Source organism: Lucilia sericata, unplaced genomic scaffold (assembly GCF_015586225.1).
Source record: "Lucilia sericata isolate MDLA Ls3-8-SP2 unplaced genomic scaffold, ASM1558622v1 Contig000017F_arrow, whole genome shotgun sequence".
NCBI classification, from domain to species: domain Eukaryota; kingdom Metazoa; phylum Arthropoda; class Insecta; order Diptera; family Calliphoridae; genus Lucilia; species Lucilia sericata.
In genome coordinates this window covers 147,023-170,131 of record NW_023994056.1, presented here as the reverse complement: position 1 = coordinate 170,131, position 23,109 = coordinate 147,023, and the positions used below count along the sequence as shown (strand labels likewise).

General features: G+C 28.5%; 6 protein-coding genes across 9 annotated transcripts in view; 1 reads left to right on the top strand and 5 right to left on the bottom strand.

Moving 5' to 3' along the window:
• LOC119606221 overlaps positions 1–23,109 on the bottom strand; it is a 261,582-nt gene that overhangs the window by 92,709 nt on the left and 145,764 nt on the right. For 3 of the 4 annotated variants that reach the window (XR_005231633.1, XR_005231632.1, XR_005231634.1), the window contains 2 exons: positions 20,193–20,635; positions 15,425–15,862 (listed from right to left, as the gene is read on the bottom strand). The gene's annotated coding sequence lies outside the window, so the exon portion shown is untranslated. Of the gene's footprint in view, positions 1–15,424; positions 15,863–20,192; positions 20,636–20,849; positions 21,102–23,109 lie in introns of those variants that run through there. The other variant, XR_005231636.1, reaches the window with a different exon arrangement.
• On the top strand, positions 2,876–12,760 carry LOC119606135. The gene is made up of 10 exons (XM_037959534.1): positions 2,876–2,953; positions 3,012–3,494; positions 3,564–3,649; positions 5,714–7,682; positions 7,736–7,925; positions 7,984–8,084; positions 8,947–9,341; positions 10,269–10,426; positions 10,487–10,706; positions 12,364–12,760. Exons 1-10 carry the CDS (start codon positions 2,927–2,929, stop codon positions 12,743–12,745), a joined length of 4,011 nt encoding a protein of 1,336 aa, XP_037815462.1. The 5' UTR covers positions 2,876–2,926; the 3' UTR covers positions 12,746–12,760.
• LOC119606174 lies at positions 10,712–12,161 on the bottom strand. The gene is made up of 3 exons (XM_037959584.1): positions 11,552–12,161; positions 11,188–11,490; positions 10,712–11,132 (listed from the first exon to the last, which is right to left on the bottom strand). The coding sequence occupies exons 1-3, from the start codon at positions 12,053–12,055 to the stop codon at positions 10,722–10,724; spliced, it is 1,218 nt and encodes a 405-aa protein (XP_037815512.1). The 5' UTR covers positions 12,056–12,161; the 3' UTR covers positions 10,712–10,721.
• On the bottom strand, positions 13,535–14,988 carry LOC119606166. Its single transcript, XM_037959570.1, has 3 exons — positions 14,377–14,988; positions 14,015–14,317; positions 13,535–13,959 (listed from the first exon to the last, which is right to left on the bottom strand). Exons 1-3 carry the CDS (start codon positions 14,881–14,883, stop codon positions 13,549–13,551), a joined length of 1,221 nt encoding a protein of 406 aa, XP_037815498.1. The 5' UTR covers positions 14,884–14,988; the 3' UTR covers positions 13,535–13,548.
• LOC119606204 lies at positions 18,611–19,453 on the bottom strand. The gene is made up of 2 exons (XM_037959628.1): positions 19,229–19,453; positions 18,611–19,171 (listed from the first exon to the last, which is right to left on the bottom strand). Exons 1-2 carry the CDS (start codon positions 19,338–19,340, stop codon positions 18,732–18,734), a joined length of 552 nt encoding a protein of 183 aa, XP_037815556.1. The 5' UTR covers positions 19,341–19,453; the 3' UTR covers positions 18,611–18,731.
• LOC119606281 lies at positions 21,976–22,757 on the bottom strand. The gene is made up of 2 exons (XM_037959728.1): positions 22,530–22,757; positions 21,976–22,457 (listed from the first exon to the last, which is right to left on the bottom strand). Exons 1-2 carry the CDS (start codon positions 22,651–22,653, stop codon positions 22,114–22,116), a joined length of 468 nt encoding a protein of 155 aa, XP_037815656.1. The 5' UTR covers positions 22,654–22,757; the 3' UTR covers positions 21,976–22,113.

Sequence of the window (23,109 nt, the reverse complement as noted above, 5' to 3'; positions counted from 1 at the left end):
TCTACTGATTTATATATAAAACATAAATAGAAAAGTTTTTAAAATGATTTATTTATTTCTAAAAATAATTATATGTGGCTTCAGATATATAATCATAAACAACCACCATGGTATTTATAATTTCTGCCAAAACTAATGACCACTCGTTATGCTTTTTCTCTAGATGGCAATATTTACTATTAAATTTTTAGAAAATTGAATTGAAACAACAACCACTTTACACATACAGAAATATACACATATGAATTTTCACACACATATAAATGTAAATTACTCATATGTAAATATGTAAATTATATACAATTTATCATTTTAATAGTTAAACATTAATAATTTTACTTTAAAAACAATTTGATATGCATAAAAAAAATCAGCAAACAAGAAAAAATATACACAATTGGAATCCTTTCTTGAATGTACAGACAACTAACCAACCATTCATTCATATGTGTGAACAGTACACAAGCCAACCCAGCACACATTTCGCTAACAGATTTTGGTAGCATCATAGCAATAACGCGAACCATTTAGTCTTTCTAATAGAATTATTTCTGAAAACTTTTGTGTAAATAGAATCAGAACTTTCTGAGAACAGAATCATCAAAAAAGCTCTCATTCTGCTGATAGCATTATTAGTAGCTATAAAGATCAAAAGTAAACCGATCGAGATCTTCTAGCAACAGGATAATGGCAAAAGTCTTTCTGGGATACTTTCTGTTATTGCGGATAAGTTGATAAGATCCTGTCAGTTTATATATAGTTGTGATTGAGTGAAGAAAATTAATGTGCAACAGTGTTTGTTGGGTGGATATATTAGGGATAATAGATTTGGTGTAAACAGTAAAAATAAATTGTAGATCCAAAAAGTTTATCTAAAGCTTTTATTGAGAGAACATTACAGTGTAACAGTATAAAGCTTTTATAAGAGAAACTTTTTCACTTTACTGTTTTTGCTGGGTGGATATAGTTGGGATAATGAAAAAAAATTATTCTGGGTTTTTATATAGGGAGCTTTTGCTATAAATAGTCTGGGTTTTATAGATGGAGCTTTTGGTATAAACAGTGAAAATAAATTGTATATCCAAAAAGTTTATCTAAAGCTTTTATTGAGGGAACATTGCAGTGTAACAGTATAAAGCTTTTATAGGAGATACTTTTTCACTTTACTGTGTTTGCTGGGTGGATATAGTTGGGATAATGGAAAAAAATTATTCTGGGTTTTTATATAGGGAGCTTTTGCTATAAATAGTCTGGGTTTTATAGATGGAGCTTTTGGTATAAACAGTAAAAATAAATTGTAGATCCAAAAAGTTTATCTAAAGCTTTTATTGAGGGAACATTACAGTGTAACAGTATAAAGCTTTTATAGGAGATACTTTTTCACTTTACTGTGTTTGCTGGGTGGATATAGTTGGGATAATGGAAAAAAATTATTCTGGGTTTTTATATAGGGAGCTTTTGCTATAAATAGTCTGGGTTTTATAGATGGAGCTTTTGGTATAAACAGTAAAAATAAATTGTAGATCCAAAAAGTTTATCTAAAGCTTTTATTGAGGGAACATTAAAGTGTTACAGTATAAAGCTTTTACAGTGTTTCTGGATGGATATAGTTGGGATAATGGAAAAAGTTATTTTGGGTTTTTATAAACGGAGCTTTTGCTATAAATAGTTAAGATAAATTAAAGGCCCATAGTTTATCTTAAGCTTTGATCCAGGGAACATGTATGGCTTTTATAAGAGAGACTTTTTTACTTTACTATGTTTGCTGGGTGGATATAGTTGAGATAATGGAAAAAGCTTTTCTGGATTTTACAGATTTTGTTTTCGGTATAAACAGTGAAAATAAATTGTAGATCTAGAAAGTTTATCCAAAGCTTTCATTAAGGGAACATTAAAATACAATAGTGTAAAACTTTTATAAGAGCCTTATCACTTTACTGTGTTTGCTGGGTGGGATGGAAAAAGTAAATCAGGGTTTTTATAGAGGGAGCTTTTACTAGAAATAGTGAAGATAAATTGTAAATTCAAAAAAGTTTACCTAAAGCTTTGATAGAGAGAAAATTAAGATGTAATAGTGTAAAAGTTTTATTAAAGAAATATTTTCTTTCCACTTTGTTTGCTGGGTGTATACTAAGTTCTATAAAAAATTACAGTTACATTAACTAAACAATGATAACTGTTATAGAGTTAGATTGGTTGTATGTATGTATGCGTATCTGCGAGAATGTTTATATTATTTTAAAAATTGAAACACATTAGTTGCATGTTTACTTACATCATAGACACAATGATATCAACAACAACACCAAACCAAGCAACAAAGGACTCTATACCACTTCTTTTTTTATATAGTGTCACATTAAAGGATGTATGACAATATTGTATCTTTTGAATGTGCAGAAAAAAAGACACACGCATACACACAAGACACCATTATGTAAGCTAAAATGTGGGGAAATTTACATATGAATACGTAGAATAACAAAATAAATATGTGAAGGTCTATTGTTTGATATAATGAAAAATTATTGGGTAATCAGCAACAGTTTTCGACAAACGTTCTATAGTCTGTCTGTATAGACGTTTGTCTAAAGGATATAGAAAAATGATTTTATTGTTTGAAAATAAATTGTACAGTCATTTGTTAATGTCTTGAAAAATAGAAGAAAATATTTAAAGTTAATGGGTTTTAATCTAAAAGAAAGTACTTAGGTACACATACTTGAAGAGAAATATAGATATTTGAAAGAAAATTATAATATTAAGGAAAAGTTTAATGTATTTCCTTTAAATTTGCCTTTTTGTGTAAAAAAAAATATCGATAAATTTCATTTATTGACAAATTGTAGTTTTCAAATATTATTAATATATTTTTTGTAGAAAGAATTTTTGAGAAAACAAGAACTATTTCACAAAAGAAACTAACATGAGCGGCAAAAGACTAACTTCGGAGGTATTTTGCTTAAAGGGCCTTCTATATATTCTGCTTAACTTAAAACTTAATTTTCCAGCGTTTACGTGATAAAACCAGTTATGGCCTATATTGTGTTAATATCCATGGTTCAGGCTTAAATGCCATCAAAGAAGAATTTAAACGACAAGCTTTAACAGGTTTAAGACAAACCCTTTTTATTGTGGACTTAGAAGAGTTACAGAAAGACCTTAATAATCAGCCACGTAATAGCAAAATGAGAAAAGAATTGAAAGAAAATTTCAATAATTATTTAGTAAATAATCTCATACAACAAATACAAGGATTTCGTAAGGAATATGAATTACTTATAAAGAAAATCAATGAAGAATTAAAATTTAATTTATATGAATATTGGCTAAAGCACTTGGAAGAAAACAATAAAATTTCTTTGGAACCTAAACTAAAGGAAAACAATAAACCAAAACAATTGAAATCGGAAGAAACAATTTCCTGTTCCTATACACTAATACCCCAAGAACACAATCGTGTGGGTCAGCCTAAACTAATATCTAAAAGAAAGGTTTGTTTTCTAAATCTTCAAATGCTATTTTTTTTTTATTTCTCTTAGAGGATTTTTTTTTCTTTTTAGTACATTAAAGATGAACCCACCTTGGGCAAATTGTACATAATTATTTTGGGCCAAATGTGTGAAGAATTCTTTAAGGATTTATTAAGGTAAATGTACTTTTTTTTTAAATAAATCTGTAATTTTATACCTTAAGTGTTTTCTAAAGAGCTTTATTGTGAAAAAGTTTCTTTAGTTTTCGTCTTATACTTCCTTCCTTCTGTTTACTTGCATCTCTTGAACAATAAATTGCTATTTAAATACCGGAGTCTTAACTTGACATGACACTTACCAACTTATGCAAAAACCTTTCCAAGCCATAACTTTATGCAATCCAACAGTTGTAAGTATGTAAGTTTTCATACTGCAAAAAGTTTAAACAAACTAACAAGTGTTTATTTTCAAAAGAACTTTTCTATACAAAAAAAGGAAAGAAAAGAAAAACCAACTTGGGTTGTTCAAAAATGCATTTAAAAGTTAATGGTATGACAGGAGTCTGTATACTATTGTGCTTTTCTTATTATTTTGTTGTAACTAATTCCCAAGAAAGATTTCTTGTATGTTGTAATTGAAAGACGAAGAGGTATGGGACGAAGTATTGTAAGTTGGCGTCAAATTGTAGACAATATAATTCCCTACTTAGAGAAAAGTTTTTACTTGTAAAACGATTCCACTTAAAACCCCAACTTTTAAATATAACCATAAAAACATAGATACACTCTAAACTTTCGTTTGGTTAAAATTGGGTTCTCACAACAAAAGTAGAAAATTTTCCATAAACGAGAGTACTGATCAAAATGTTTCTATTGATCAATATTTTTTTTTTTTTTTTTTTTTTTTTTTTTTTGAACATGAAATTTGATTTTCTTTGAATATGAATTTGATAAAAATTTTGTTTTAAACATGATCGATTTTCTAAAAACATTGATCGAAAGTGATCTATATACAAGTGAATTTATTCGAACATATTTTTTAATAGAGGGTATTGGTAAAAAATTTGGAGGATTCAGAATTTTTTTAAGAATCAACGGATAATTTTCTGTCAGAATTTTTAGATTTAGATTTTCTTGAAATTTTCAGTGTTTTTGTATATTTCTGGAAGGAACTATAGGATACTTTTTTTTGATATTTCAAGTAGGCAAAGTGCCACACCCACATACATAGTAAGTATTAAAAGTAGTAAGTATTTTAGAAAGTGCTACAGCTAGAGTCCTATAATTTTGTATGGACAATTTTGACATCCATATGAACTCTTGTGGACAAAATGGGCAGAGTGGGTACAGTAGGCGTGGCATTTCATATATAGAGAAAATATTGTATAGTATTTCTGAGAAAATATATAAGTTTAAGTTCTCAAATTTTGTGTAAATTGGCGAATTAGCAATAGGGAAACTATTAGAGTTAGAATCCTCAAAATTTGCAAGAAAAATTTTGACATCTATGTGAACATTAGTGTAATAAATCTGGGAATATAAGTAAAACAGCTAAAAAATGTAGATGGGAATGGTGTAGCGAGGCACACTGGGTAAACTAGTTTTCTATAAAGACAAGAAATGATCGAAAGTTCTATAAAAACAAGAAAATTTATCTATGATTTCCAAAAACAGGAGATTTTAACGAACATTTCCTATAAACTAAAGAATTGAAGAAAAATGTCATACAAGACAATAAAAGGTAAATGTTTATGGAAAACTGTAGTGAAACATATAAAGTCCTTAAAACACTTTTCCATCTTAAGTAGGGTATATAAAAGGAAAACTTTATCTTTGGCCATGCAGACATGCATCATGTATGCATTATTTCAAAAATAAACTATTACTTATACGAAATTTATGTGCAATTTAAAAACAAGAAATTCAAAAATAATACGAAATTTACAAAAGCAGAGGCAGGAGGCAAATAAAGCAATTATTCAATATTTACATAATTTGAAAATAAATATTCTAGCAATCAATAATATACAAATGTTTAACTAAAACAAACAGACCTGATAAGAGGTTAAACACTCCCTCTTTCCACCCTCTATCGGCGCTCGTAGAGTACAAATACATAAGATTTCAAAACTACTTTATGTTTTCTTTTTATAGACAAAATACCAGTAAATAAATAAGAAATGTTTATAAAACAAAAATTTAATAATCCTTTTACATTTACAATACCATTTCCCTTTTCAGGCGAGATCAACCACTTGAGGGTATTATAAACTTTATACCAACTGAAAGCAACTATGACATCATGTTGGGTAATAATAAATTAAGAAATTTTATTGTGGCAACTTTGGCTACTATTAATTTTTCAATTTATCAAATGAGACAAGAAAGAAGTCTCAAGCCAGTGGGTTTATTTAACCATGAATTGCCGGTTATATCTAATTGTTTGGCTACCAAATATTGTCGAGAAATCTATGATCAATTAACCTGGAGTATTTATGATATAGATATGTTAAGGCAACAATATGAATTGTATTATTATAAGCCCTTTCAATTACTAGATGTAGGTATTCCCGCTAATGTTAATCTAACAGAGTTATATTACAAGGCTGAGTCCTTGAGTATAAAGGGACATTTTCAAAATTCCAGTTTAACTATAAGTGGCACGGATTTGTCTACAATAGCTGGTTATTTAAATAGTTTGTTAAACACCTGCGCTTGCCCTGAAACTGAAGAAACTAGTTCCAACTTTTCATCCATTATTAAGATTCCCAAATTTGAACGATTGATTATGGCCGATAATAATACATTTTTATTAAATATGCTGCAATATGTTCTACCTAATAAATATGATTCCTTATATTTAAGCTGTTTAGATTATAATATGCTTAAACCATATTCAGTGTTCAAGACCCCAAAACCTTTTAATAATAATGAAGAAAGTTTTGAACCCATAACTCTACCCAATTATGTAAAATATTATGCTAATTACGATTGCAGCCAACAACGCATAACAGAATTAATTAAACAATATAATGATTATCAAATTCAAGAAATTGCTCCTGGCTATAAACTCTATACTTTTAAAAGATCGTATAATGTCTTAAATGAAGTTGAAGACCGTGTAATAATACCCACACGTTTATGTTTTCGGGATTTTACCTTATTTCAAATGGAAGAGTTTTTGCAAAATTTAAACACCCCCACCCTAAAACCCGAACTTTCTTCGGATACAGGTCTTCCAGAAAAAAAAGTTAAAACTTTGGAATTTGATGAAAATCTTTTCATAAGACCTAATTCTCTGAAAGCTCTGAAATTACCAAAAGAAATTACTAAAGAAGAAACTAAAAGTAGAAAAAGTGATCATTCCAATAGAAGTAAAAGTGGGAAAAAATCTTCGCTTGCTAAATCATCTATAAAAAGCGAAAATTCCCTGGGCTTGCCGCAAGATCACCATTTGCTAAAAGGCTACAATTTGGAAGATACTTTACAAGAAGTAAAATATAAAATTTCCAAATACTATTATCAACAGGGTTACGTGCAACTGTATGAGGAAAAATGGTGTTTCCAGGATATGAATAAACAAATAACTTTAGCCTTCAATAATACCACTATATACTTCAATAGACCTCGTCATTTACCCCTAAACTTAAGCAATAACATACGTTTAATAACTCCCAACAATATAAGCATTCGTATACTTAATAATCCCGAAGAATGTTCCAAGATCGTCATGAATTATCCAAATGGTTTGAGTGTATTCTATCACGATACCTGTTGTGAGCAAATTTGGTATTGTGATGAAACACCAAGGAAAGAAGAGCGTAGAATTTATACTAATTTAGGAGCTATCATTGTTTTCTTTAAGAGTAATGATTTGATCTTGATAATGCGTTATAATGGTGAGCTATATAAACTTTATCAACATGAGTTAGCAGAAGAAGAGGAAGAACAAGGATACACTAGTGAGCTAGGAGAGGTTCAAGAGAAAAGTTCGGGCTATATAGATCTCAAAGCTCAGGGTGATTCAAGACTTGTACTTAACCAAAGAGATAAATTTGAGTCTAAAAAATCAAGTAACACTTTAAAATCTTGCATTAACCATGAATTAAACTTCTTAAATTCATTATGTTATATATATGATTTAAAATATTTACATATAATAATAACCACTTCCCAAGGAAGGCGAATAAATATGACTCATCAGGGAAAGGTAAATAAACGATATAATTTTTAAATTTATTTTATTAATTTTATTAGCTTTAGATCTTTGAAGGACCTCATTGTCATATTAATGAATGTCATGATTATTTTGCTAATGAATCCTATTGTGAGCGTAGTGATGGTGTTAAAATGATTTGGTCTTCGGATTGTTTCAAATGTTTTCACAAAGATGGTTCTTTATTTAAAACCACAATCGAGGAAATTTTTCAACACGAAGCTGGAGATGAGTTTGGTAACTAAGTTTTTTACATTGTTAAACATTTTTAAAGACAATTCTGCAATTTCTTTAGAAAATCTAATATCACAAAGTTCCTCTCATGATTATCTAAATGAAGAGATGGAGGAGGAAGGACAAGATAAACCGTTATCGTTAAAACATCTAAAGCAAAAGGTATCATCAGGAGTGGTAAAACAATACACCAGTCAAGACTATATACTGATATATAATCAATGCTACAGACTGATCTATAGCCAAGAACAGACTAATGATAGTTCAGACCGATCAATAGTCCAGGCCATAGACTACTCAATAGTAAAGACTACAGACTGATCCATAGTAAAGACTATAGACCGATCTATAGTCAAGAATATAGACTGATCTATAGTCAAGACTATAGACTGATCTATAGTCAAATCTATAGACTGATCTATAGTCAATACTATAGACTGATCTATAGTCAAGACTATAGACTGATCTATAGTCAAGACTATAGACTGATCTATAGTTAAGACTATAGACGGATCTATAGTCATGACTATAGGCTGATCTATAGTCATGACTATAGACTGATCTATAGTCAAGACTTTAGACTTATCTAGAGTCATGACTATAGACTGATCTATAGTCAAGACTATAGACTGATCTATAGTCAAGACTATAGACTGATCTATAGTCAAGACTATAGACTAATCTATAGTCAATACTATAGACTGATCTATAGTCAAGACTATAGACTGATCTATAGTGAAGACTATAGACAGATCTATAGTCAAGACTATAGACTGATCTATAGTGAAGACTATAGACAGATCTATAGTCAAGACTATAGACTGATCTATAGTCAAGACTATAGACTGATCTATAGTCAAGACTATAGAGTGATCTATAGTCAAGACTATACACTATAGACTGATCTATATCAATACTATCAATATCAGTACTATATATTGTAGGACTATAGACTGATCTATAGTCACGACAATATACTGATCTATAGTCAAGACTATTGACTAATTTAGAAATCTTCTTTAAGCCTTTCACATTTATTAATCATGAAGCTGCCGAGGAACATATACCATCAGATTTACCATTTGTAACCTATTACTGCAACAGTTACTCCATGCAACACCCAAATTATGCTGAAGTTTATATACTTAATCCTGAACTCCCAAATCTGTTATCACTTATGGAAATATTTGGCAAGGATGACATAAGAATTTATATTCACAGAGAACCAAGTTATAAAGAGAATCACTGTGATTATGATTCCTTAAGATCAGAAGGTGAAGAATATACAAATGACACAACGAATTTAAAAACTATAGTTAATGTCTGGATTGGGGAAAATTTGAATGTATCTGCTGATAATGAAGCTTGTGAACTGTATGCTGTGATGTCGGAATCTCAAGTTGTTAAGAAATTGAAAAGGTAAGATGTGGAAATTTCCCCTTTTTCTGTTTTATTTTGATATTAATGTAATTTTAATGTGAAAAGTACACAGAGAAACATTAGCTTTAAGGTTACTTAAGATCAATTGAACAGTTGGTAGCAGATTAGGTAACAATTTGGGTTTCTGAATGATATTTTCGGTATGTCGGATATAGATTTTGTGTGGGAAATGGGTCGCATTTTGTTTTTATAAGTGTATGCATAAAACTTTATTGAGAAGTACTAACCCTTACACCATTTTACCTGCGTTGTGCCTCACTAAACTTAACGATTTCTACAACTACTTGGTGCATGATGAGGTGGTATATACAACTCGTTATTTTCCTTTTCTAAAGGCAACTAACTCCTGTGATAATACATACTTCAAGTCGTTATATGAAGAGTAGAAAAACCCTTTAACTTAAGCGAAATACGCTCATATATTTATATCAGGAGAAAAGTGCAAAAATATTGTATTTATAATGCAACCATATCTTTGCCATACATTGTCGTAGAAACATCATTGTGCAATACTTTGCATTTATGATTAGTATAGTGTACTTTAGCTTGATGGCAGTCAATGGTGAGGATGATGATACTGCTGAAGATGTTGATGATGAAGCTGGCAATGATAGTTATTTGTTTGTTCGAGGAGTATGTATGGTCGTTTGGTTTGCATGCATTATTATCTTTACTGTGAACATTATTATGCAAATGAAAATGTTTTATCAAGTGGAAAATTGTCAGTCAGTTAAGAAGTACATTGTGGCGAATATGAATACACAAAACCGCAAATTATCTAGAGAAGAAAAAAGAAAACCTTCTCCATATAACACAAATATTTTCAAATTCAAATTAACATAAAAATAAATGAATAGAGAAATGAAACGTTTTTAAAACTTATACATAACTCTTGTCTTATTACAGTGCTACTTCCTTGACATTGAGATTAAAATATACGGACTGTATAAATGATGTTTTCAAATACTTGATTAATGAAATAGCCTCTTTCGAAGGCAATAATAAACAGAAAACTGAAGAATTATATTACATGGAAAAACTTAATTCAGATTGTAGTATAAGAGGTAAATTAAAAATTAACACTTTTTATAAATAAAGATTTTAATTAATACTTTTTTAACAAGGTTTTGAATTTTATGCTATTCCACCGAGTTTTTCGCACTACAATTTTACTGTTAGTAACAATATAACCGAGTTAAAGCCTATGACTAGCATACAGGAATTAATGACCAATAATAGTGAAAACTATCTACAAGATTTGAATAAATTTCCAAGATTTAAACAGGAAAACAAGAAAAAACTAGTGGATATTGCTTTAGAATTTCCCCAATTACTAAGTGCCAAGTAAGTTTTTTTTTATTATAACATATTTATTTCTTCATAATATTTTAAAGTATGTTCCAAAGTTTCCTTAACACGTGGATTGTCATACATTAAAACTCTTATTTTCTTCATTTTCTCTGGCTGGCCAAAAGTATTGCAATCAAATCCTTGAGATTTAGATTTCTCCAAGGCCACAATGGGCAATTCACATAGCGAGGTGTATAAACCAATTAATTCACAACGTCGAATTTCCATAAGAACATCTTCCAAGGAGGGAATCTCGGCTTTGGGATAATTTCCCTTTTCCAAAGTTTCTTTTAATTGCTGATAATATGTTTCTATTAAATGCTGGCGTTTATCTTTTAAAACTTGTAATTCCAAACTGGTATTCAAAAACCAATTGATATCAAAACCACAACTACCCCAGAAACAATTTTGAAAATCCACCTTAAAAAAGCACAAAATTAAACGTTGTTTTTTAAATAGTTCTAACAAAACTTACAAATAACACATCTATGGGCTTATTGGATTCGGGATGATATTTGTATAAGAAATTATTAACCCATAAATCACCATGATTAATAACATTGAATTTAGAGTTCTGGGAATTAACCACTTCCATTACCATATTATTAAATTTTGGTATAACTGCCAGTACTCTCTGGGCCAAGTAGTCATATGAAGGCCAATTTTTTAACATATTTGATACATATTCAAAACCACCAAAAGTTATAGCTTCAGCTATAACATCAGAAGCTCCTTTTTCAAAATGGGAACCTCTTAAAGATGACACCACATCAGGAAACTGTAAAAATTTTAGCTTTAATATTAATTTTCCTTAAAGTTATTGAATATATACAACTCACTTTTTTGGCAAACATCATGGAGGCGGCATGAAATTTTGCTATCTTTTTCATTAGTACTAAAGCATGTTCCAAATCTAAACCCTTTATACGATCGGCACAAAAATAACCCAAACTATTTAAATTTTCCAAAACATAAAATTCCTCCTTTTTTCTTTCACTTATCAAACATTTGGCATATAATTTATTATCATTGTCAACTTCCTCAGCATTTAAACAGTTTTCCATGGCTGGCAATACTGTATTAAACATTTCTTCTTCATTCGAACCGATTTCGGCAATTTCCGGTATCATTAATTTTACTATAAAAGATTTGCGCTCATTATTGCCATTCATTTCATATTGTACATCCACTTGAAATATTTCGCTGCAAAAGTTTTCTCCATTTGCCGATGAAAGCTTAAATTCACAAGCTTTTATACTAAAAGCACTTGTATTGTGATAACTTTGGAGAGCTCTTTTGATAAGCTCTTCGTTAAGTACGGGAGATAACATAGTTTGCGTCATTGTTAGTTTGGGGTGGGGAATATGAACACAATTTTTAAGAACAACAAAATACAACTCTTACACCAAGTAATATACTCGCACAACTTGTTCAAAGCACAGTTAAACGTAAACTAAAGGGAGCAAAAATATTTTATACTCAAAACTAAAGGCCGCGAAAAAAAAAGCTTTTACACATTATGAAATTCAAAATGTATACTCCACTTAGATAATCATTTTATTGTACTTATGTTAAGTTTAACATATAGATATTAATTGAGAGTATTTTCATCATAACTAAATATTTATGAGTATTTTTTTTGTTATTGCAGTTTATTTATAAAAATCCCCCAACAACTACGAACTACCGCTAATATTACCAAATTCTTGGAACCTTTTGAAAATATAAATTTTAAAAAATTACGCGGAAAATTTAAAAATGTTCTTAATTTTTATATGAAACCTCAGCAGCAAGAGAATTTGAAAATATTTTGCAGTTTAAAGAATTGGTCAAAACGTCATTGGGAGCATAAAAGACGTTTATTTACGGAACAACAACGTTTGAGCCTTTATCATGCCATGATTAAACATAAAATATATCCAAATTATTGGAAATTTTCAAAAATCTATGAGGGTCATGTTTATCGTATAGAATTTTTTGATTTTATGCAAAATAAATGTGAGAAAAAAGAGGTTCAAGGTAAAGAAGAATGAAATTAATTCTAAAGATTTGTTTTATAAAGGAATGTTTTTATTTTGAATAAAAAAAAAGTTTCTATAAGAGAAGAAAAATATGAAATTAATCTTATTTGGTTTTTCCATAAAGATTTTTCAACACTATTAGATTTCACCACAAGTGCAATTAAATGTGTAAACCCACAGAAGTGTGTATTTTACCACTGTGTCTTTGGCATGATAATGCAGTTTAAGATACAGCAGTGTTGACAGTTATTTCCACATAATTTCTTCTTTAATCTATTACATGTTTTACATTAATATATGTAAATATATTTGAAAATTAAAATTTCTTTACATTTAAATGTACCTGAAAGTTTCCTTAACACGTGGACATCCTGGACAGAAAGGTATCAGGAGGATTTTCTTAAGAGACCCTTATAATAAACGATAATAAACTGTATCTTTTTGTATACAAGTTTGTATATAAAAACAACTTATATTGTTTACATTGGGCAAATTTTAAAAAAAGCAATTTTGACAAGTTCTTCATTTAGTAGAACAGATAATAAAGTTGTTTGATTTGTTTTTAATGATAAGAGAAGTAGATAATGTAAACAATTTGTACTTAAGAATTGTTAGAACTTGAATATAACAAAGTTATAATATAACTGAATTAATAATAAAAATATTATTCAATAGATTAAAAATTGCTTTAAAGTTTCAACATATATTACGAAAATTCCTTCAAATCCTGATAAACACATAAAAATCACACAATGAAACTCAGAAACTCAAATGATCCAAAAAAAAAAAAATGATCAAAAATTAAATTTCAAAATCTACAACAAATTTATTTCTTCAAAATATTTTAAACTATAAGCCAAAGTATCTCTCACACGTGGATTATCATACATTAGAACTCTGATTTCATTCATTTTCTCTGATTGAGTAAAAGTATTATTGTCAAATCCCTGAGATTTGCATCTATCCAAAGCAAACATTGGAAATTCACATAAAGCTATATAAAAACCAATAAACTCGCAACGTTTAATTTCCATAAGAACATCTTCTTTTGAAGGAATCTCTAGCTGAGGATAATTTTCTTTTTTCAAAGTCCCGCTTAAGGCCTCATAATAGCATTCGATAAGTTGTAAACGTTTATCTTTTAAAACTTGCAATTCCAAACTAGAGTTTAAAAACCAATTTATATCAACACCACAACTGCCCCAAAAACAATTTTGAAAGTCGATCTTAAAAGAAAACCAAAGTTAAAATTCATACCATCAAATATGATCATCTACTTACAAATAATACATCTGTAGGTCTTCCATTATCTTCTGAATATTTATATAGAAAATTATTAACCCACAGATCACCATGATTAATAACATTGAATATGGAATTTTTAGAATTAACTACCTCGTAAGCCAAACCATTATATTTTTTTATAACAGAACGCACTTTATGCGACAGATTCTCATAGGAAGGCCAATTTTTTATCATATCAGCCACATATTCAAAGCCACCATAGGTAATAACTTGAGAAACTTCATCACAGGCACCTTTTTCAAAACCCGAATTTAAAAGAGATTTTACTATATCGGGAAACTTTAAAAAAAGTATTAAAATAGTTTAAACATTTTTAGAACTTAATAAATCCAACTCACTTTCTTGTTATATATCATGGAGGCGGCATGAAATTTCGCTAGTTTTTTCATTACGATTTCAGCATGTTCGTAATCTAGACCCTTACAACGATCAGCACAGTAATAACCTAAACTATTTAAGTTTTCCAATATATAGAATTCTTCCTTATCACTTTCACTTAGTAAACATTTGGCATATAATTTATTGTCATTTTCAGCTGTAGATAAACACTTTTCCATACCTGGCAGTATGGTGTTAAGCATTCGAAATTCATTTGAGCCTAAGTCCGCTATTTCGGGTATTAAAATCTTGGCAATCAAAGACTTTTGCTCAGCATTGCCATTTATTTCATATTGTACCTCCACTAGATAAATTTCGCTGCAAAAGTTTTCTCCATTAGCCGGTGAAAGCTTAAAATCACAAGCTTTTATTTCTAAAGCACTCAAATTGTTTAGATTGTGATAACTTTGGAGAGCACGTTTAATAAGTTCTTCGTTAAGTAGAGAAGAAAGCTCAAATTTTGACATTTTGGAAACGAGTAGAGGAGGGATGGAAAAACAATATAAAATTTACAACAACTAAACACACTCTTTTATAATAGAACTTGTCAGAAGCAAAGCTAACACTTAACTGAATGACAGAAAGAACAAATATGCCACAAATTAGAGCGAAGTTAAAATACTACTCAATATTATGAAATTCTTAATAATACTCCAGATATGTACGCATGTTAATAATCTACTATGTATTTTGTTGGTATATTAACTATTCGATATCAATATTAGGGCTCGTATTAAGAAACATGGATAGAAAACAGAAACAGTTTTTAACATTTTGTATAGAAATTACTGTTTTTTTTTTTTTAATAATTTATACTTTTAAAATCGATATGAATATGACCAAATCATACGTATCTCTTTAGCCATTGGTATTTTGTAAAATATTGTGCGAAAAATTTCAATTAATGCATTAAGATATATAAAATCTTAAAAAAATTTTATGAATTCTTAACATAGTCTAATAAAATCTACATTAAACATTTTACAACACTGGAGTTTTTGCACTTACCAGCACATGTTTAAGATGAAGCTCAGCTGTTTGATAATGCAGTAGTTGATTGTTGTCTCTGCTAGTGTAGATAACGGCCGATAATGTGGTTATTTGGAATTTATGATACAAAAGTTGAAAAGAGATTCCATCTCTATTAAATTATCGGGTAACCAAAGTACACAATTTCACTTCATTAGATATTTCTATATACTTTTTAAAGACCGGACGATATAAGCGATTCTTTTCTAACTTCCCGACGCGAACCGCCAAAATCATTTTTAATTTATTTTTTTTAAATAACCGACACGAAACGAAACAAATGAACACTTATTTTTCTACTTTCAAAAATTACCGAAACGAACCGCCAAAACTTTTTTATTTTACAACTCGAAACACGTTTTTTCGAAAATTTATTTATAAAAACAGAACTACGCGCGTTGAAACTTCCATCTAGTACTGAAAAAAAAAAAGAAATGCAAATTATATTATATTTGTTTATATATTTTTAATTAAAAGTTTATAAATTGTTATAAAATTTAGAAATTAGCCTCAATTCTTCACAAAATTCTTATTTTTTAGACTTTAATCTTCACAGTAGATAAAGCAGGCTAAGGTAAGGCTGTTAATGATAGTGTTACCCAAACACTTACTTATTATTACTACAAATTGCACATCTGGCAACGTTTAAGTTTACACTTTTTTTTTTTTTCTTTTTACTATTGCTTCACCATTTTCAAAACTTTAAGAAATAAAACACAGAATTAAACACTGTTTACATAATTTGTTGTAATGAAACATTAAAATTTTTTAATTTAATATTATTTAATAGAAATTATACATTTTTATATTAGTATTATGCTTGTTATTGATCGCAGTAATAAAGCCGACGTAAACCACAACAACTCCGTTTACAAACTGAGAAACTCAGAGAAAACATAAAAGAAGGAAGAGAGAAAGAATTTGCAATTGCTAATGAATGAGAAAATTAAATGTGAATTTATTAAAGAAATGATTTCAAAATAATTTTTTTATATTAATTCAAAAAATTTAAGCTAAAGGATTGCCAAACACTTCTCTATTTTTCTTGGCATATTCCTTTAGTTCATTAAAATCCTCTACAGCTACCACATCTTTAGCACTTTCATGACCTCCCATGACATAACTAGTACTATAGTTAGATATTGCTCCCACGTAGGACTGCAGTTCTATATCGATTTCTTTTTCCTTGGGTATTTCAATTCTAACTCCAGCACTATGTAGGAAATTTCTTCAGCAGGTTTTGCTGTAACATCGTTTAAAGTTAAATAAACTATTAACAATGAAAGACAAATATTAATATTTGACATTGTCGCAACTCATGTGTTTTAACCAATGACTGCGTAATATTCCTCTAACAAATTATATAAATATTTGATGTTTATAAAACTGCATTTCTATAAAAATTTAAATTTCTAAATAAGTATGTTAAATTTTTCATACTATTTGTTGATTATATATTCCAAAATTGTAATAAATTTAATAAACAATTTATTAATAGTGTAAAAATTATTCTTTTTAAAACTTAATTAATTTATAATTAGTTTAAAATCAATAGTGTTCTCTGTTATTTTCAATATTTAATCATTATGTTTATAATTAATTACCGTTGTTTTTTTAATATAATAGAAAATATAAACAAAAAAAACAAAAGTTGAGTAAAAAAATTTTAACAAATACAAGATGTATTTATTTACAGGTGAAGTCAATAAGGCAGCTGATTATTTTGTTTTATATTTTCTAACTGTCAAAGTTTATTTACTTTTTAATTTGTTTGTTTTAAATTATTTTCGTTAGAAACAAAAATTTTAAAATGTGTGTTTTTTATAATCCGCCAACTTTTTTATGCAAAAAATAATAAAAAACGTTAAAACCGTCTATCCGGCTAAATACGGATGAAGTTGTTAGTACAAATACTATTCCGCAGGACTTAAAACCACAAGGAGTGCAAGTGCACAAGATGTCGAATGCTTTACGTGAACACCTGACATCCCGTATCATATACACTTTACACCTACTCATTTCCAACGTTTAATCTCAGTCACTCCTCTGTGGTGTATCTGTTGTCTTCGGCAACAGCACCGAACTTATCACGAATTATAGAATTTACCGTGCATCAGTCTTTTAACCGACATTCTCTTTCCGCGAATTTGGGTTTAAACCACAGCCACCATGGGCACCCCGAAGATACCTCTCCAATAACCGGGACAGAACAAAGTCCGAAACTCTGCCCTGTGGGCTACCGGTTCCCGTGGTAACAGATTATGCGGTCAAATCAAAATGTCAAATCATTCTAAGGAAAGGCCGAATATTGAAAAAAATTGTAATTATAAAAAATAATTTTTTTTAATAGATATTCCACTCGCATTCCATTATGGGACTATAAAGCCCTATTCAGTCCTTTTGAAAAGAATGAAGAAATAGCTCTCTGAACTCCTTTGGGCAATTTTTGCTAGGACCAATAGGTGAAAAGTTACACTCATTTGAACAAAAAACCCTATATGACCAAAATGTCCAACTTTGACTCCCTCTAAGTCAGGCAGTTCTTGGCCGATAGAGCTGAAAATTTGTGTCTGACCTACTATCCAATAGTACTAACCTTAGTGCAAATTCCGTCAAAATCGATTTTTTGAGTTATGTCACTTGACATGTAGTAAATTTAAATGGAATTTCGGAACGAGGCCCTGTATATGTATATGTTTTAGGTCGTTATGTATCCATATGGACTTTTCTTTGGAACTTTTTTTTTTTTTGATTTTTTACGAAGATAAATTCATTTATTCGATTTATGATATATTGTCATATATCGATATTAAAATAAGAGTCAGGCTGATTTTCGGAAGGACTTTTTTATGAAGGCTTGGGTTAATTATGAAACAATATGAAAGATCTCCGTAAAACCTTTTATTTTATATACATGTTACCTATCTACTGAATATACCATACAATAAATATAAAAAAATACAGAACAAAAATCGTTGTTTTTGATCAAATTCTAGTATATATTTGCTTATATAAAATATAGAACAGATAAGTCACCTCAAAAGTTCAATTCGAAACTTATTTACAAAGTAAGTTGATCTGTATAAGCCTAACTCTGGGTTTAAGGAGAAAACTGCACTGTAAGATCGGAGGCTTTATAATTGAAATAGTAATCACACACATAAATTATAATGCTTTAAACAATAACTTTTATTTTTATAAGATTTCAACAAAATTTAAATAGATTTTCAATAAATACATTTTCACAATTTTGCCAAATAATTGATGTGAAAATAATGACATTTGATTAATCATACACGTGATCATAATCATATTGCATTTCACTTGGATCATGTTGCCAATCTCCCATTTCATGTTGATTATCTCTATTAATTTCTTCCTTCATTTTTTGTATATCATCTTGTACTTTTTTCATTTCGGCAGCCATTTCGGCTTGCATCTTATTCCTTTCTTCTTTCATTTGAGCCTTAAATTTTTCGTCATCGTAATTTTCTAAGCCATTAGGAGCTGATATTACTTCGTCATTACTTAAATAAGTAACTTGTCCTCGAATACGCGAGTTAGGATCAGCGGGTGATTCAAATTCTTTTCTAACCAGTACCTGATTGTCCTTAGTATAGCAAGTATTGACACGTTTTAAAACAGAGGGATTCTCTTCATTTGATTTCGAAACGAAACAACGATAAGCATCCATAGGGCATTCAATTCTATCACATACCCATTTGTCTATATAATTAAATAGATGGGAATTAGATTAAAAAATATTTTATAATATATACTTACCCTCCGATCTAGAAATATAAGCATCATCCAACCGAGTAACGGAACGTGCTTGCACATATATATTAAGGCATAGTACACAAATGGCAAATAGTTTAAAGTTTTTGATAAACATTATTTTTGAAATTAATTAAACTTGTACAAATTATACTGGACAGTTATTTAGACTCTATCAATTGCGACTTGCTCTACAGCGAGTTCTAGACTATACTAACTGTTGAAAGTTATAACCAACTTTATATAGTTTATACAATTTCGAATTACATATATTGATTTGAATTTAATTGTTATACCTTTTTATACTTATATACATTTATTTACTTGAATATTATACTGTAATTCCAACCTTGAATTGTGAATTATTTATATATATTACACAACTAATGAATTTTATACTTTGTGGTTTAAAAGTATGTAGTTTTGGACAATGAGCTTTTGGGTTGAGAGCTATTTTATACATTAAGATCAGGTCACTTCAAATCAACCTGTAAAAAAGGCCGGATCCTCCCCCAGCAGATAAGTATCTTTAATAAAATGTAAGATTTGAATTATTAAATTTGAAAAATAAACCTTTTTTATTTCTTGGACGACACACTTCCCAGTTCCTAAACTACTTTGCATTTGGGTGATTTTTCTTAGCTAAAGAGACTCTTGACAATTAAGATATATATCAACGTCAAATTAACTTTCTTATTTTTTCTTCAAGTTTCTTGAGAACTCACTGCAGGAGTCAAATTTAAACAAGTTAGAAAGTATAGTCGGGCGTGGCCGGCTATATTCTACACCAGTTATTTATGGACTAATTTTCTGAAAAAGCCTTTATATGGAGGCTAAGGGCAAATATGGACCGATCCATATAAAATTTGCTGAATAAATTTATATTTATATAATATTTATTTGTGCTGAATTTCATTTCGATATTTGTGTTTATAAGTGAATTTTACAACACTAGTATTTTTTCACTTACCAGCAGAGGTTTATGATGAAGCTTAGCTGTTTGATAATGCAGTAGTTGATTGTTGTCTCTGCTAGTGTAGATGATGGCCGATAATGTGGTTATTTAGAATTTACGATACAATAGTTGAAAAAAAGATTCCATCTCTATCAAAATATGTATCGGGTAACCGAAGTACACAATTTCACTTCATTAGATATTTCTTTATATTTTTTCAAGAACGAACGATATAAGCGATTCTTTTCTTTTTCGACGCGCACCGCCAAAATAATTTTTAATTTATTTTATTTTTTTAATAACCGACACGAAACGAAACATATGAACACTTATTTTTCTACTTTCAAAAATTTCCGAAGCGAACCGCCAAAACTTTTTTATTTTACAACTCGAAACACTTTTTTTCGAAAATTTATTTATAAAAACAAAACTACGCGCGTTGAAACTTCCATTTAGTACTGAAAAAAAAAAAGAAATGCAAATTATAAATTAAAAAATTATAACATTTTATATTTGTTTATATATATTTAATTAAAAGTTTATAAATTGTTATAAAATTTAGAAATTAGCTTCAATTCCTCACAAAATAGTTATTTTCTAGACTTTAATCTTCACAGTAGATAAAGCAGTCAAAGGTAAGGTTGTTAACAACAGTGTTACCCAAACACTTACTTATTATTACTACAAATTGCACATCTGGCAACGTTTAAGTTTACACATTTATTTTTTTGCTTTTTACTATTGCTTCACCATTTGCAAAACTTTATGAAATAAAACACAGAATTAAACACTGTTTACAAAATTTGTTCCAATGAAACATTAAAATTTTTTAATTTAATATTATTTAATGGAAATTATAAATTTTTATATTAATATTATGTTTTTTATTGAACGCAGTAATAAAGCCGACGTAAACCACAACAACTCCGTTTACAAACTGAGAAGCTCAGAGAAAACATAAAAGAAGGAAGAGAGAAAGAATTTGCAATTGCTAATGAATGAGAGAATTAAATGTCAATTTAATAATGAAATAGTTTCAAAATTATTTTTTATATTAATTAAAAAAATTTAAGCTAAAGGATTGCCAGCCTCAAATGTGTTTTAACCAATAACTGCTTCGAACTATAATTTGATATTGGTATTTGATGATTATTCCTCTAACAATTTAAATTTGCGTTTCATGTTTATAAAACTACATTTTTATAAAATTTAGATTTCTAAATCAGTATATTAAACTGTTCATACTACTTGTTGATTCAATATTTGAAAATTTTAGTAAATTTAATATACAAATATATTAAAAGTGTAAAAGCTATTCGTTTTAAACCTTAATTAATTTATAATTAGTTCAAAAGTATATGTATCAAGATCAATAGTGCTCTCTGTTATTTTCACTATTAAATCATTATATTTGATTAAATTTTCATATTCGTCAGTTAATTAATATATACCCACATATACATATGTAAGTGTACTGTAATATTTAGCATAGAATATTAGATAATCTACCAAGATCATTGTTCTAAGATCTTTTAAATTAATGATTTACGATTAATAAACTTATATACTGCTGCTAATTTAGACATTTTTCTACAATTTAGTTAAAATTCAATAATTAAAGCAAAGATCTACAGATCTTAAATCTTTAATATCTTGACTAGTGTAATTATTGCAGATACAACAGTGCACTTCACCATCTATAATATAGAAAATTAATTGTTAATGTCAAAATTTTTACGTAATAACTAACAATAGAGTATTATTTATCATGTTTTTAAACAGAAAAAAATATTTGTATTTAATTTTCAATTGCACTTAGATATAACACATTTAATTTATTAAATGTTTATCTATTTTTGCCTTAATTATAATTAAAGCAAATAATTTAAATAATTGACATATCATTAAAATTTTGTTCAATATTAATTATAATAATTTAAGCTGGTGGATTGCCAACAGCTTTTCTATTTATCTTAGCAGATTCCTTTAGTTCACTCAAATCCTCTACAGCTACCACACCTTTAGCACTTTCATTACCTCCCATGCCATAACCGAGCATATAAACCGATTCTGCTCCCTTATAGGACTCCAGTTCTATATCGATTTCTTTTTCCTTTGCCATTTCAATTATATCTCCAGCCGCATATGTATTCATTTTATCTTCATCAAAACAGCTAAAACTTTGGTAAAAGACTTTTTTATTTTTCTCATCACTACGTAGTCTTATTTTACAGCCGAAAGTATTCTCTGGACACTTAATATCACCACAAATCCATTGATCTATAGAATTTTAAACATATCCACACTTTTTAATTATTTATTTACTTTATAATATTATGCAGTATTTCTTACCATTTTCATATTGAAAATTTATAATTTTTTCTAAATAGGAAATTTCTTCTGCAGGTTTTGCTTTAACTTTTTGTAATGTTAAATAAATTATTAACAAAGAAAGACAAATATTAATATTAGACATTGTCGCAACTAATGTGTTTCAACCAATAACTGTGCAAAATTGTAATCTATTGATTGATAGTTGTTGAATATTTTAAATACTTTAGATTTTTGACATTTACTTTTGCCAAATTAAGAGTGTAATTTAAATTTAAAGTATATTTTCACTTAAGTATGTTGAACTTTTCTTATAGTTTGTTGAATTTACTGAGAAATTTTGTTAAAATTATAATATATTTAATAAACAAACTATTAAGAGTATATAAATTATTCGTTTTAAACCTATTTCAATAAATTGATTAATTTATATTTAGTTCAAAAGTTTATCATAATCTCAAGAATACTCTCTGGTTATTTTAACTCTTAAATTATTGTATTTCTAATTTGTTATTATTAATTACCGGTGTTTTTTAAATAATAAATAATAAAATTTAAATACATAGTTTTGTTAAACAATTCCTCAATTATAAGAGAGCTA

Bases quoted from the DNA above. Each gene is read 5' to 3' on its own strand.
- LOC119606135 (XM_037959534.1), top strand. From the start codon at position 2,927: ATGAGCGGCAAAAGACTAACTTCGGAG. The intron at 7,926-7,983 runs GTAACTAAGTTT...CAATTTCTTTAG, and splicing joins CGAAGCTGGAGATGAGTTTG to AAAATCTAATATCACAAAGT. The intron at 9,342-10,268 runs GTAAGATGTGGA...GTCTTATTACAG, and splicing joins GTTGTTAAGAAATTGAAAAG to TGCTACTTCCTTGACATTGA.
- LOC119606174 (XM_037959584.1), bottom strand. From the start codon at position 12,055: ATGACGCAAACTATGTTATCTCCCGTACTTAACGAAGAGCTTATCAAA. The intron at 11,491-11,551 runs GTGAGTTGTATA...AAATTTTTACAG, and splicing joins CCATGATGTTTGCCAAAAAA to TTTCCTGATGTGGTGTCATC. The intron at 11,133-11,187 runs GTAAGTTTTGTT...TGCTTTTTTAAG, and splicing joins AGCCCATAGATGTGTTATTT to GTGGATTTTCAAAATTGTTT.
- LOC119606166 (XM_037959570.1), bottom strand. From the start codon at position 14,883: ATGTCAAAATTTGAGCTTTCTTCTCTACTTAACGAAGAACTTATTAAA. The intron at 14,318-14,376 runs GTGAGTTGGATT...CTTTTTTTAAAG, and splicing joins CCATGATATATAACAAGAAA to TTTCCCGATATAGTAAAATC. The intron at 13,960-14,014 runs GTAAGTAGATGA...TTTTCTTTTAAG, and splicing joins GACCTACAGATGTATTATTT to ATCGACTTTCAAAATTGTTT.
- LOC119606204 (XM_037959628.1), bottom strand. From the start codon at position 19,340: ATGTTTATCAAAAACTTTAAACTATTTGCCATTTGTGTACTATGCCTT. The intron at 19,172-19,228 runs GTAAGTATATAT...TTAATTATATAG, and splicing joins TTATATTTCTAGATCGGAGG to ACAAATGGGTATGTGATAGA.
- LOC119606281 (XM_037959728.1), bottom strand. From the start codon at position 22,653: ATGTCTAATATTAATATTTGTCTTTCTTTGTTAATAATTTATTTAACA. The intron at 22,458-22,529 runs GTAAGAAATACT...AAAATTCTATAG, and splicing joins AAATTTTCAATATGAAAATG to ATCAATGGATTTGTGGTGAT.